Source organism: Natator depressus, chromosome 9, assembly GCF_965152275.1.
Source record: "Natator depressus isolate rNatDep1 chromosome 9, rNatDep2.hap1, whole genome shotgun sequence".
NCBI lineage: Eukaryota > Metazoa > Chordata > Testudines > Cheloniidae > Natator > Natator depressus.
Genome location: NC_134242.1, coordinates 21542899 through 21555602, shown reverse-complemented (window position 1 = coordinate 21555602; position 12704 = coordinate 21542899). Strand labels below are relative to the sequence as shown.

The following is a 12704-nucleotide window of genomic DNA, read 5'->3' as shown; positions in this document are numbered from 1 at the left end:
AGAGAACCAAAGGGAACTGTCTAAAGCAAACTGCAAATAGAGTAAAACAAGGTGACACCTCAACGTGTTTCGAGAACATGAAGCAATAACTTTATTGGATATGTAATACTACTGATAAATTAGCATATGGAAACAATAGTTAGAATTCCGTAACATGACCTAGTAAGTAGAAAGACAAGAAACAACTGTCAGTTTGACAAAGTATTTGGGTTTCTCTTCTATATCTGAACTGGTGACAAATTATTACAACACACAGGATGAGATAAAGAACTAAAGTTATAATTATCCATTTACATGCTTTTATTGGAATATATGCACAATAGTTGTGAATCAAATAAATGTAATATAAGTGATAATGTTTAGAACTTTGAAAATATATACAGTGTTTAATATTTTGTAACAGTTTTAATTCAAATTTCTTTACTGGCATGACATGATACACCAGCATTGATAAAAGTTTCTCTTACAAATACGATCATTTGTTAAACTGATCCACTAAATGCAGGTGTCATCTCGTGGTACATCTCAGGCTACAGCTTTCAAACATGCCCATCACTATGGTATGTAGGTGCCAAATTCCTCCCTGGATTGCAGATGCACACCTGCTGTGATGTTAGCATTACCCATCTCTTCTGCACCTATATTACTTCTGTTGGAAAGCCAAGACTATACAAGTGATTTCTGGCAGAAGTAGTGCAGCAGAATTTGAGTTTAGGAAATTGGAGGCCAGATCCTCTTGTAGAGTTACTCTATGCCACACCACTGACAAATTACAGACCTAGTTGAGGGAAGGGGGCAACCTTATTTCACGCTGATCCCCCACAACTATGGCTAATGGAATTTAGAGTGGTTTTCTTTGTGCTAAATTACGGGACCAACTCAGTTCAGAACACAAAAGCCATCTTTGCAGTCCTTTCCTTAACTGGGTGCTTCTAGGCTGCAACACAGGACCTAGGACTGAAAGTTCAATCTCCACTTTGGGGCACATATTTAATTTTTTAGGTATTGCATATTCTTATATATTAGTAAGAAGCAAACAGACATGTTAAAAGGAAAGAAATTTGCCACAGACGGTTCCCTGATGCTTGCTCCAAATCCAGGATTCACAGTTTCCCCACCCCTAGCATCTGCCTTCCACAGACTTTTGCCTGCACTCTCTGTAGCGTAGTCAGGACTAAATGTCACACTGAGGGTGTGCTATGACAGACAATCCCCTACTATCCTCTTGCAATCAGCCAGGTTTCCCCCTCAGCCTCAGGTTTCAGTATTTCATGGGCAAATTATTTATTTGTGTTCAAGATGCTGCTGTCTATCCAGAGATAAGGAAAGCAAATAAAACAAACAAACAAACAAACAAACCAACCACTACAAGTAATTGCACTGACAAATCTTACAGCAGGAACACCAGAGAGGTAATGGTGACACCACTAGATCACACCTTACGGGCATGTTCAGGCAGCATGACCCCAGCACTGATGCCTGACAATTTAAGAGGTTCTTCCTCAAACAAAGGCCACACAATCTTGCCCATTTGATAAGAGCTCCAGCCGTCATTTAACAAGCTAAATATCAATCAAGATCCTATAGGCAGATGAATATATCATTTTGGGGCCTTCCTGACAAGAGACCAGGTAAATTTCTATCCTTACTCTCGACCATGGCTTTCAAAATAACACAACGTCTCCCTATGATCTCACTGGGACTGTTAATAGTTACAATCCCCTCTATGTGCATAATAATAAATTAGGTCCTGCAAATGAACCAAAGCAATGTTACATTGCAGGAAGAATAGCATCTTTACCCAGAGTTGGATACTAACACGATAATTCCAACACTGGCTTACTGTCACCAACTTGGAGTAAGACCCAATATGCAGTTTCAAGAAACACAGGGCTGTACACTGTAGGAGTATCCTCTACAAAGGAAGAATTACTAAGGATCTAAACAGCTCATCCAATACGACCATCAGGAGAGAGGAACTTAAAGCTCTGTTTGGATCTAACCAGTTTCTTTCTTGTTGAAAGACTCTCAGGTCTTGTCTACAGTCAGCATTAAACTGTTTCAGACTATCGTGGACAGTGGACTCTGTGATAACAGCACAAATAGCTCAAACTTTTCAATTACATACTTTATTATTGTCCCTCAGTAAACCACTCACTTTCAAAATTTTCCACAAAACACCAATTCTGGAAACTGCCACAGTTGCTTAGAGAGCAATGCAACTGTGCTAGCACAGAGTGGGACAAAACTGCAGGGGTTCAAAATATGAATCAACAGAGCTAGCATGGAGACACTGAACTGTTTGTGCTTAACCTGGTTCTAGACCACTGGTTTATTCCTTTAGGGAATACACAGCCTCAAAATGGTATTAGTGAGGCAAGACGCAACGTTTGGTTTCAAGGCCTACAGAGCTATATCCAGAGGAAGTGCCAGAAATAGAATAGGCTGGTATTTCATCTATACTCACAGTAAATGGAAAAGCAGCTCACCTCTCTGACTCAAAGCAAGCATAAAAGAAAAAAAAAGAACAGGCATATGACCCATGCTTCCAGTGCAAAAGGCAGGATGACAAGACTAAGGAAGAAGCTTATGTACCGGTCTTACCCGGCTGTCCATTTCATTCCTGGCAGATGGACATACACAGTAATTTATATATAGTTTTGTTAACACAGCTATAGAGAAAAAAGGTCAGTGTGATAAAGTTTGCTTTTCTGTGAAGGCTCACTTCTTCCTGTAATTTTAAATATTGTCTGCACAGATCCAACTTAACATTTAATAAGCTTTTTCAAGATTTAGGAGTTATCGATTTATTATACTTTGTACAGTACTCTAGTATGCTATATGGCGAATACTGAGACAGTATGAACATGTAAGAGCTAATATGCTATGACCTCTTTCAGTGGACTGATTTTGAGAAGAGAGATCAGGATGACATTGACAGCAGACTAACCGGAGGAAACAAGCAGGCATATAAGTAAAAATCTGTGCAAAGATGAATTTTAGACACTTTCTGAACAATAATAGTGTCATGCATTACCCCTTACAGTCACCAGAACTTCAGCTGAATATGTAAACTGCACGTTTTGAATGCAACATATCCATACATGCATGCTTGTGCATGAAGGACTTTATGAAAGTTTACAAAATACAAATAAAAACCTAGTGCCAACTAATTTTCTGTAGTACTTGAAGAAGTTCATAGGTATAAGCAGAACTTGGCCGTGAAATGTATGTACACATGCAAGCATGTGAATTAGACATTTTAAAGTTTTCTTTTACTGTCTATCTAAAACACAAAAATGCTATAAATAAGAAGCCTGTAACTTAAAACGTTCCAATTAAATACAGTCTAAAGTTACTGGGGATTAACAGCTGTACCAATGTGTGACTTTGAACAGAACAGAAGCACAAACTTTTGAAACTGAATCAAAAATAATCTTTATTCTCTAGTCTTTCCACTACTACATCCTGAACGCTACTCTTTAGGGACCATTACACCTACCTATTAATCTGGCATTCACTGAAACAAATGCAAAAGGTAGTTGTGCAATCTGTACAAAACTTTTTGGTGTCTTTTTTTGGGTGTTCTACTATGGGATAGAAGACCAACTGAAATTTTGTAATAAAAAAACTAATGGATAAATGGCTAACTTTAGCAAGGGACTACAGTATTGGAATAATCAAAAATTCATTTCTGACGTGAAGAGATGTTTTTCTTCTAAAAACAATGCAATATTAAATTTGCATTACGAACTAGGTCAAAAAACATCATCAACAGTTGCTAAAGCAGAATACTTGACTAAATGCAGCCATACATTTCATGCTGTAATGAAAAAATGTGATGTATAAACAGTTAATAAATAAGAATGATAGTCACAAGCCTGAGCTATTGTATGAAAAATGATCATCCACAGTAGTTATTTTAAGTACTGAGCATATGTTCCAAGATTTGTTAGAGAGAGGTCAGTCTCTAAAATTTAACAAGACTTAACAGCTTAACAATGTTTTCATTTTGCACAAGGCTCGTTTAATAGCAGATAACCCCCACCACCACCACACTAATGGCACACAGCCTACCTGAAATTAATAATTTTAGAAGATTTTTAAACTCTGTACAAAGAAATGGAGGACTTGTGGCACCTTAGAGACTAACAAATTTATTTGAGCATAAGCTTTCGTGAGCTACAGCTCACTTCATCGGATGCATTCAGTGGAAAATACAGTGGGGAGATTTATATACACAGAGAACATGAAACAATGGGTGTTACCATACACACTGTAAGGAGAGTAGTCAGGTAAGATGAGCTATTACCAGCAGGAGGGGCGGGGAAGGGAACCTTTTGTAGTGACAATCAAGGTGGGCCATTTCCAGCAGTTGACGGGGGAGGGGGGGGGAGAGAAGAGGGAGGAATAAACACGCATTCTTACAACTACAATACTCACCTGCTGAAGTGAAGAAACAGACCGACAGAGCCAGAAGAATGCCCAGAAGTCACCTACTACAGAACAGGCCCAACAAAGAAAATAACAGAACGCCACTAGCCATCACCATAAGTCCCCAACTAAACCTTTCCAATGCATCATCAAGGATCTACAACCTATCCTGAAGGACGACCCATCACTCTCACAGATCTTGGGTGACAGGTCAGTCCTTGCTTACAGACAGCCCCCCAACCTGAAGCAAATACTCACCAGCAACCACACACCACACAACACTAACCACTAACCACAACAGAACCACTAACTAACAGAACCACTAACCACAGGAACTTATCCTTGCAACAAAGCCCGTTGCCAACTGTGTCCACATATCTATTCAGGGGACATCATCATAGGGCCTAATCACATCAGCCACACTATCAGAGGCTCGTTCACCTGCACATCTACCAATGTGATATATACCATCATGTGCCAACAATGCCCCCCTGCCATATACATTGGTCAAACTGGACAGTCTCTATGTAAAAGAATAAATGGACACAAATCAGATGTCAAGAATTATAACATTCAAAAAATCAGTCAGAGAACACTTCAACCTCCCTGGTCATTCGACCTCAGACTTAAAAGTGGCAATTCTTCAACAAAAAAACTTCAAAAACAAACTACAACGAGAGACTGCTGAATTGGAATTAATTTGCAAACTGGATACAATTAGGCTTGAATACAGACTGGGAGTGGATGGGTCATTACACAAAGTAAAACTATTTCCCCATGTTTATTCCCCCCCCACACAGTTCCTCAGACGTTCTTGTCAACTGTTGGAAATGGCCCACCTTGATTATCACTACAAAAGGTTTCCTCCCCGGCGCCCCCACCCCGCTGGTAATAGCTCATCATAAGTGATCACTCTCCTTACAGTGTGTATGGTAACACCCATTGTTTCATATTCTCTGTGTATATAAATCTCCCCATTGTATTTTCCACTGAATGCATCCGATGAAGTGAGCTGTAGCTCACGAAAGCTTATGCTCAAATAAATTTTTTAGTGTCTAAGGTGCCACAAGTACTCCTTTTCTTCATGGGGAAATAGTTTTACTTTGTGTAATGATACATCCACTCCCAGTCTTTATTCAAACCTAAGTTAATTGTATCCAGTTTGCAAATTAATTCCAATTCAGCAGTCTCTCGTTGGAATCTGTTTTTGAAGTTTTTTTGTTGAAGAATTGCCACTTTTAGGTCTGTAATCGAGTGACCAGAGAGACTGAAGTGTTCTCCAACTGGTTTTTGAATGTTATAATTCTTGACATCTGATTTGTGTCCATTTATTCTTTTACGTAGAGACTGTCCAGTTTGGCCAATGTACATGTATTACACATATCACTAAATCCCCCTGCCAATTTTTGTGGTTTTACAAATTTTCCTATTTTAAAATGTTTCCCCCTCAAAGAAGAAAAACAGTGTTAAATTACTATAAAATGCCTAAAATAAACAAGCTAAGAGAAATATTTTCCTCTAGATGCTTTCAATAATAGTAATCTTACTGACTACTTGAAACAAATATAGGTAAAAAGTTTTCCAAGAAGAGGGTGATCTTTAAATTGATGTGTCTCTAAAATTTAATCAATAACTAAAACTAGACATGCTATCACATTCCATTTCTGTGTGTTATCCAAATTACAAAGGCCTATGATTTTTGTGGGAAGGATTCAGAATTAACATATATACACAGTACAACTTCAGAGAACCAACATTAAGATGCAATATTTAGGCATCAGAAGTAGTAGTAGTGATTTAAGAGAACTCAATTATATTTTTTCATACTAAATATATAGAAGAGAATGAAATGTATGTGGTTAGTTTTAAATAAAAACCTTCACAATAACATTTCTGGAATTATAATACAGCTTGTTTTTGTTTTTTGGGTTTTTTAATATTTGGAGAGCAACCAGTGAACATCTCATTGGGGAAGGTACTTTCTACACAGACAGCAGAACCCCATTTTCTGAATCCTTTAATATTAAACTAATAATTTATTCCCTGAATGCTTTACACTCAATTATTTCATTATTTGACATCCCCAAAAATTTCAGGTAAACAAAAAAGTAAAAAATTATATTGGTGTATCTGATCGAGGTTCAAAACCTAGACATTATTGGATCCTGGATTATTCCTACATGCCCAGGTAGCAGAGATTCCTCCCCCACCCCGATTAGTGAAGGAGAGGCAAATGCATCCTATACTTTCAAAAGTAGACCTCCTATAGTCCTACCCATGCCTATGTGTCATCTCAACGTTAGATTATACTATGCTTTACCACATGTTGAGCCCATTCAGAAATTGAAGTTAGAGCAGAGAACAGATGCCCACTTAAGTGGTGTTTCATGCAGATAACATTATGCCAGTGTTCTGGGATCTCAACTAGACCTCCACACAGAAACTATTGGGAGCAAGGAACTGATTTTAATAGAGTATACTTTATGAAGAAACTCTGAATCGCTTAGGACTGGTGTACTTGACTAATTGTCTCTGTCCCATATGATATTAATGCAGCAGCTCCTATAGCTGAAACAAGGACAATCAACGACAGGACACTTTTCAGTAAGGGTCTTCGTTGGCCTAAATCAGAACTGCTTTCATCACTATCTGGGAAGGGGGTGGATTGATGTGGTTGACATCCAAATGGTGCTTGACACAGATCATAACAGTGCCAAATCAACGTGAGGTTGTACAAAATATATTTTACTGTACTTTAACTGTTTCCATAGTGCTATAGCTGCACCTACGTTAGGGCAATGAGCAGTTTATAAATAATATTTTGCATTTTAACTATGCATTGCCCTGTAGGTACTCCACAAATACATTAAATATTGAAACAACTCGGCTACCGTGCTGGCTGAAGCCTTCCCTCCGGTATCGCAGGTTGACAAGGAGCAGTAAAATAAAGTACATGAAGCCTGAAGCAAAGACATAACACGCGCACTAGGAAGAGCTAAGAGTAAGTGGAACTCCCTCCATGTCAGTGGCTACCAGCTTCTTACAGAGAGAAGGACGAGAAAGGTCCCCCTACTCCCCATATCCACACACCCGTCAGCAGCCGTCCTGTTCCTCTCCCTCTCCCTGGTGTACAGCAAAGGAAGACACCCAGGGAAAGGAAATGCCGAAAGGCTTTAACTCCCTTGTCAGCGCAGACACTCCCCACTCCGGGCAGCCACCCTCAGCCCCACAGCTGTCCGGGTGAGGAGGGGTAGACAGCCCGTTCCCGGCTGGGGAAGCGAAGGGCTCAGCCCGTCCGCGCTCACCCCCACCTCAGTAGCTTCCCCCGTGAGGGGAAAGGGGAAGACACTCCCTCCCCTCCCCAGCCGGCAGTGCAGGCCTCAGCCCCAGAGCAGGCCCTCGGCTGATACAGCAGCAGCAGGGAGGCGGTGGTGCCGGGCGCGGGATTAGGAGAGACGCCAGAGCACAGCGGCCCAGTCCCGCCGCCATGCCCGGCCCCTCCCGCAGGGTGCTGTGGGAACTACCTCCAGGTCGCGGCCTTTGTTCTTGAAGTTCTTCAGCCGTTGGTTATCTAGTTTCTCGTTGTCGGCCATGGCGGGAGAGAAGGAGCGCGGCCTCCTCCCGGGCCTGCCGGGATCCCCTGCCCGGCGCCGCCGCCTCACTCACTCACACTCCCTGCCTGTCCGCGCTGCGGCCTGCGCCACTAGGCCGCCGCTGCCACTGCCGCCTCCGCACTTCCTGGCTTCCTTCCGGCCGCTCGCTAGCTTCGGCTGTCTGGGCCGCGAAATGTGCCGGTAACCAGCAAAGGGACAGAGCCGAGGTGGGAGGGAAGAGGGGAGGGGAGGGGAAAGGAGGAGGTAGCCTCGATCTAGCCGGCCGAGGCCACGCCCACCCCTACGGGCCGCGCTCTCTGATTGGCTGTGGAGACACGGGCCGGCGGCGAATGGGAGAGAAGAACTTGGAGGGAGGGGGCTGAGTTGGGGGAGGGGAGCGAGGTGAGAAGGGGGGGATGGGACAAGACGCTCGACGTGGGGAGCGAGGCGGAGACACCGACGGCGAGAAGGGTGACGGAGCGAATGCTTCTTTCACAGTAGGCAGCGGGGTTTCCCCCCGAAGCCGGAGAGCCATTTTGGGCCCCAGATTTTTAGAGGGCGGGGGCGCGGGGTGCCCTTTTCCTCCTCCTTCTCCTCCTCCTCCTCCTGCAGCGGCTGCTTTTTCAGTTGGTGAGTCAGCTAAAAGTCAACAACAACGTCATCATGATCCTCCTTCCCGCCCCACTTGGCTGCTGTGCGCGCACCTTGGGAGCTGCAAAGGCTTCTCCCTCTGTCTCTAGCCTGGGGGGCAAGAGACCGTGCGGCACCCGCTGCCTTGGGGGAGGAGGCACATAAGCGGTTAGTAGCTGTTGTTTTTATTTATTATTGTTACAAAACTTTTCACTATGTTTTTAAAATAACCACAGAACAAAACTGTGTATTTTGCTTATCCTAGCCCTGCGCTCATGCAGAAACCAGCACTCGGGGATGGCAGGGTACTGGGGCTCTCAGCTTTCACTGTTTCTTATTTTTTCCCAAGTTTGAGTCACTTCTTCTACCTCCATCCAACTCCCCTTTACCTCCATCAAATTTGCACCTCCCCCAGTGACAGTGGGATTAGTTTGAGACAGAACAGTAGCTTCTTTGCAATCAGTGGATACCCTAAGTCAGGGGTGGGCAAACTTTTTGGCCTGAGGGCCACATCTGGGTAAGGAAATTGTAAGGTGGGCCACGAATGCCCAGTGATGGAGGGGGACTCCATAACAGATTTTACGGAGGTGGGGCGGGGAGGGTGACTCATGGGGTTTGGTGCAGAGGGGCTCTACAGGGGCAGTACCAGGGACTCCTAGGGGACCTGCTGGCAAGAAACCAAGGCGGCCGTACCAGGACCCCACAGGCAGAGGCACCCTAGCTGGGATGAGTGCGGCCCCTGGGTGATTTCAAGGCTCTTGAGGGAGGGGCCATAGGAGACTGGGAGGGGACTGGGCACACAGCTGTTGCGCGAAGCTCATTCAAGGTCTGACCTATTCACTGAGTGATGCTAGCCAACTCAAGTCACTAGTGCTAGCAGACTCAAGTGATGGTTTTTGTATCCGGAGTCCAGGACAGATTTGAAATTTGGTTCCCTGTTCACCAGGGAGATAATGTAGAGCAGTGGTGGGCAACCTGCGGCCTGTCAGGGTAATCCTCTGGCCGGCCGCCAGAGATTTTGTTTACATTTGTACGGCCGCCCACAGCTCCCAGTGACCACGCCGCTGGGAGCTGTGGGAAGCGGTGCAGACCACAGGGATGTGCTGGTCGCCATTTCCCACAGCTCCCATTGGCCGGGAATGGTGAACTGCGGCCACTGGGAGCAGTGGGCGGCTGTCCAAATGTAAACAAAAGGTCTGGCGGCCCACCAGCGGATTACCCTGATGGGCCACAGGTTGCCCATCACTGATGTAGAGAGTACTGCACTGGGATGATGGACTCATAAACACTGTTCCCTCTAAGCTGTGTGCATGTGCGCGCGCACACAGATCTTAAACCCCATGCACATGGTGAAACACCACGCACACAAAAATTTGCACAGAAGAAATTTTTTGCACAGATGGCCTGTCAAAAATTAGAGGGAACATTGCTCATAAGAACCTGTCTTGTTAACTAGATAGGTGCTTGCATTTTGTATGGGTTGGAGCTTTTTCAAAGTAAGTGGTGTTTATTCCTACACAGAAATAGTTGTAGTAATCAAGTTTAACAGTCACAAATGTGTGGATGACTATGGCCCCATAGACCAATAGAATGGCCAGCGAGTGCAACTGAATCACACTTAAAGGAGATATTTTCCTCTCATGACTATTAATAGATTAAAGAGAAAATATTTTTATTTGCTTTCCATTATTTATGTAGGCCTTTACTACAGTAATGGCCTAGGAAAAAAATAGCACAATGATTGTAAAACCACAAGAAAATGGCAGCGCTCATAGCTTATTTTTTTAAAGTGACTACATTTCAAATTGATGTTTTCCATTTTGAGTCAGAGAAACAAGAGATTCCATCAGTGTTTTCAGTTCTAGCTCATTTTTGCAATATTTTCTAATTGTTCAGCTTATGATTGTCCTCAGCAGAATGTGGCTGCATCATTGGAATAAGAAGAGGTCAATGGGTTAAAAGTGCCTTTTCTTCCTTTGCTAGTGTGGAAAGTTCCTCCCTTGTTTTTTGCTGAAGCTTCTGCTGCTGAGTTTCTTGTATGATTCCCGCTGTTCATAACCTGTTCTGTGTAAGTCTTTGAAAGAAGTCTCCCTCAGTTTGTTTTAATTTTCAGACAGATTTTAAAGCCTCCTATTGTGATTAAGGATTGTGTTGCGTGTTTCAATGGGACACTTAAAATTCCTCACTCTCTTCCCCTCTTTCAAGTTGTCCTAGCTTAACGTGTCTATCATAATTACACACATTGACATGATGAAGGAGAGAAGATTGCACTGGCAACTATATTCAGGGACTTAAATACTCAGATGTGCAGTTATTGACCACTGTGTACCAGGAGGGTAGAACACAGAAAAAGTTTTCTAAACATATCAAAAGTGTGACTAAAGGCCATGATAGCAAAAGGCTGAAGACTTCAATCATACTGCTTTGATAATATAGTTAGTATATTTAAAGTTCCAGTGTTTCTGAGTTATTGGGCACTGAAAAGGCCATCATCTGAAAATTTTAGAAAGTGAAAAGAAATTTATGAAAGAAGCTTTACATTCTTAACCATAATATCTATCTGTACAAATACTACAAAACATGGAAGAGTTACCACTATAACAACACCAAGGCATTAGTCTCATAACTTAAAGGGAAGGCACTTAAAAGCACATTATTATACAGAACTACTTATAAATGCTTCCCAGTCACTCCCCTTGTGCACCTGGGAGATCTGGGAAGCAGTGTGCAGAATATTTCTTGGAGTTTTATAGCTCCAAAAAGCCTTCAATATGGGCCAGTGTCTTAAAGGCACAGTTGAGCCCCTTGATTGGCAGAATGCAATTATCTTTATTGAAATTTATTTATTTATTTTATTTATTTATCGAAATTGAAAATACTGGGGTTTAGCTCACATTTTACAGATAACATCCTGAGATTTTAAATTATCACAAATGGTCAGGCCCTTGACTGATGGTGGTGGAAGGGGAAAAGCAAAATTATATGGTCTAAGACCCAATGGGAGCCTGAAGAAAGAACATCTTGCTCCCTCCTTACTCTCTCCTGCTGCTGTACTGCCCTTTTCATTTCTTATCCAAACACATTAGAGCTGAACCCCTCTCTTCCACATTTCACCACCACAATTCAGCTTTGACCTAGGATTAAATAACCTGTGGGTGTGAGAAGAAGGGGAGGGGGAAAAATGAAGCCAATATCTGTACCAGCCCCAATGTAGATGCATTAGCTCTACATCTAACCCTCAACCAGTACGTGTTGGATCATATTAAAGAAGTTCTGTATTAAAATCACAAATGAGTTTGATTTCCCCATAGTTTAAATTCCAGGGTATTACTAATTAAGAGGTCTCTTGGTTTTTGGTACTGTTTCTCTCCCTCTATGTGTGAAACTTGCAAGCTGCTAATTGTGTTAGTACATTCTAAGACAGAGTCTGTTCTCAAAGCAATTCACAGAGAGAGAGACTCAAAGCAATACTCTAACAACAGAAACAGCACCCAGAGACTCCCCGCCCTTTTGTTGTATTAACAATTGTGATTAAAATAGAGATAGAGGATGTATGTGGATGGATGCTTGGTGTGGATAATTGAATGATCAGGGAGGTGCCAGCCTAAAAATCCAGTGTCCATCGGCTGAAGAAGGCGTCAAGTGGAAATAACCAGAGGACCCCCAAAGGGCAGACTGGAATCCACCCAACAGCCTCAAGAATGGGAGAACCAAAGAACAAGATAACATCTAGCAGCACGGAGCCGTCAGGAATGTGCTATCTGCTGATTGATTCAGCAACAGCATGAGGAAGCAATTCCCATAGACTGGCATAGGAAGAAATTCCTATAAAAATAGACTCTAAAAAGTGAGAACTTTGGGGTCTGATTCTGCAAACCAACTTCCAGGAGCATCAGATGAGCATCTGACAAGGCCCTGCTCCCTCCTCATGTCCAGGCCACCTGGCCAGTGGCTTGGCATGAGCAACTCTAAGGCTGGTAACTATGATAACAACCTTGCAGAACCTGTGTGTGTGTGTTTGTATGAATGAATGTGTGAATAAATATG

General features: G+C 42.8%; 1 protein-coding gene across 2 annotated transcripts in view; it reads right to left on the bottom strand.

Annotated features, from left to right (window-relative positions):
* The window catches only part of KPNA4 (karyopherin subunit alpha 4), a 59196-nt gene extending 50925 nt beyond the window's left edge, over positions 1-8271 (bottom strand). For both annotated transcript variants that reach the window (XM_074963652.1, XM_074963654.1), the window contains exon 1: positions 7959-8271. In XM_074963652.1, coding sequence (XP_074819753.1) covers positions 7959-8027 — 69 coding nt within the window. In that variant the 5' untranslated portion in view covers positions 8028-8271. The remainder of the gene's footprint in view (positions 1-7958) is intronic.
* Positions 8272-12704: the final 4433 nt, after the last annotated feature.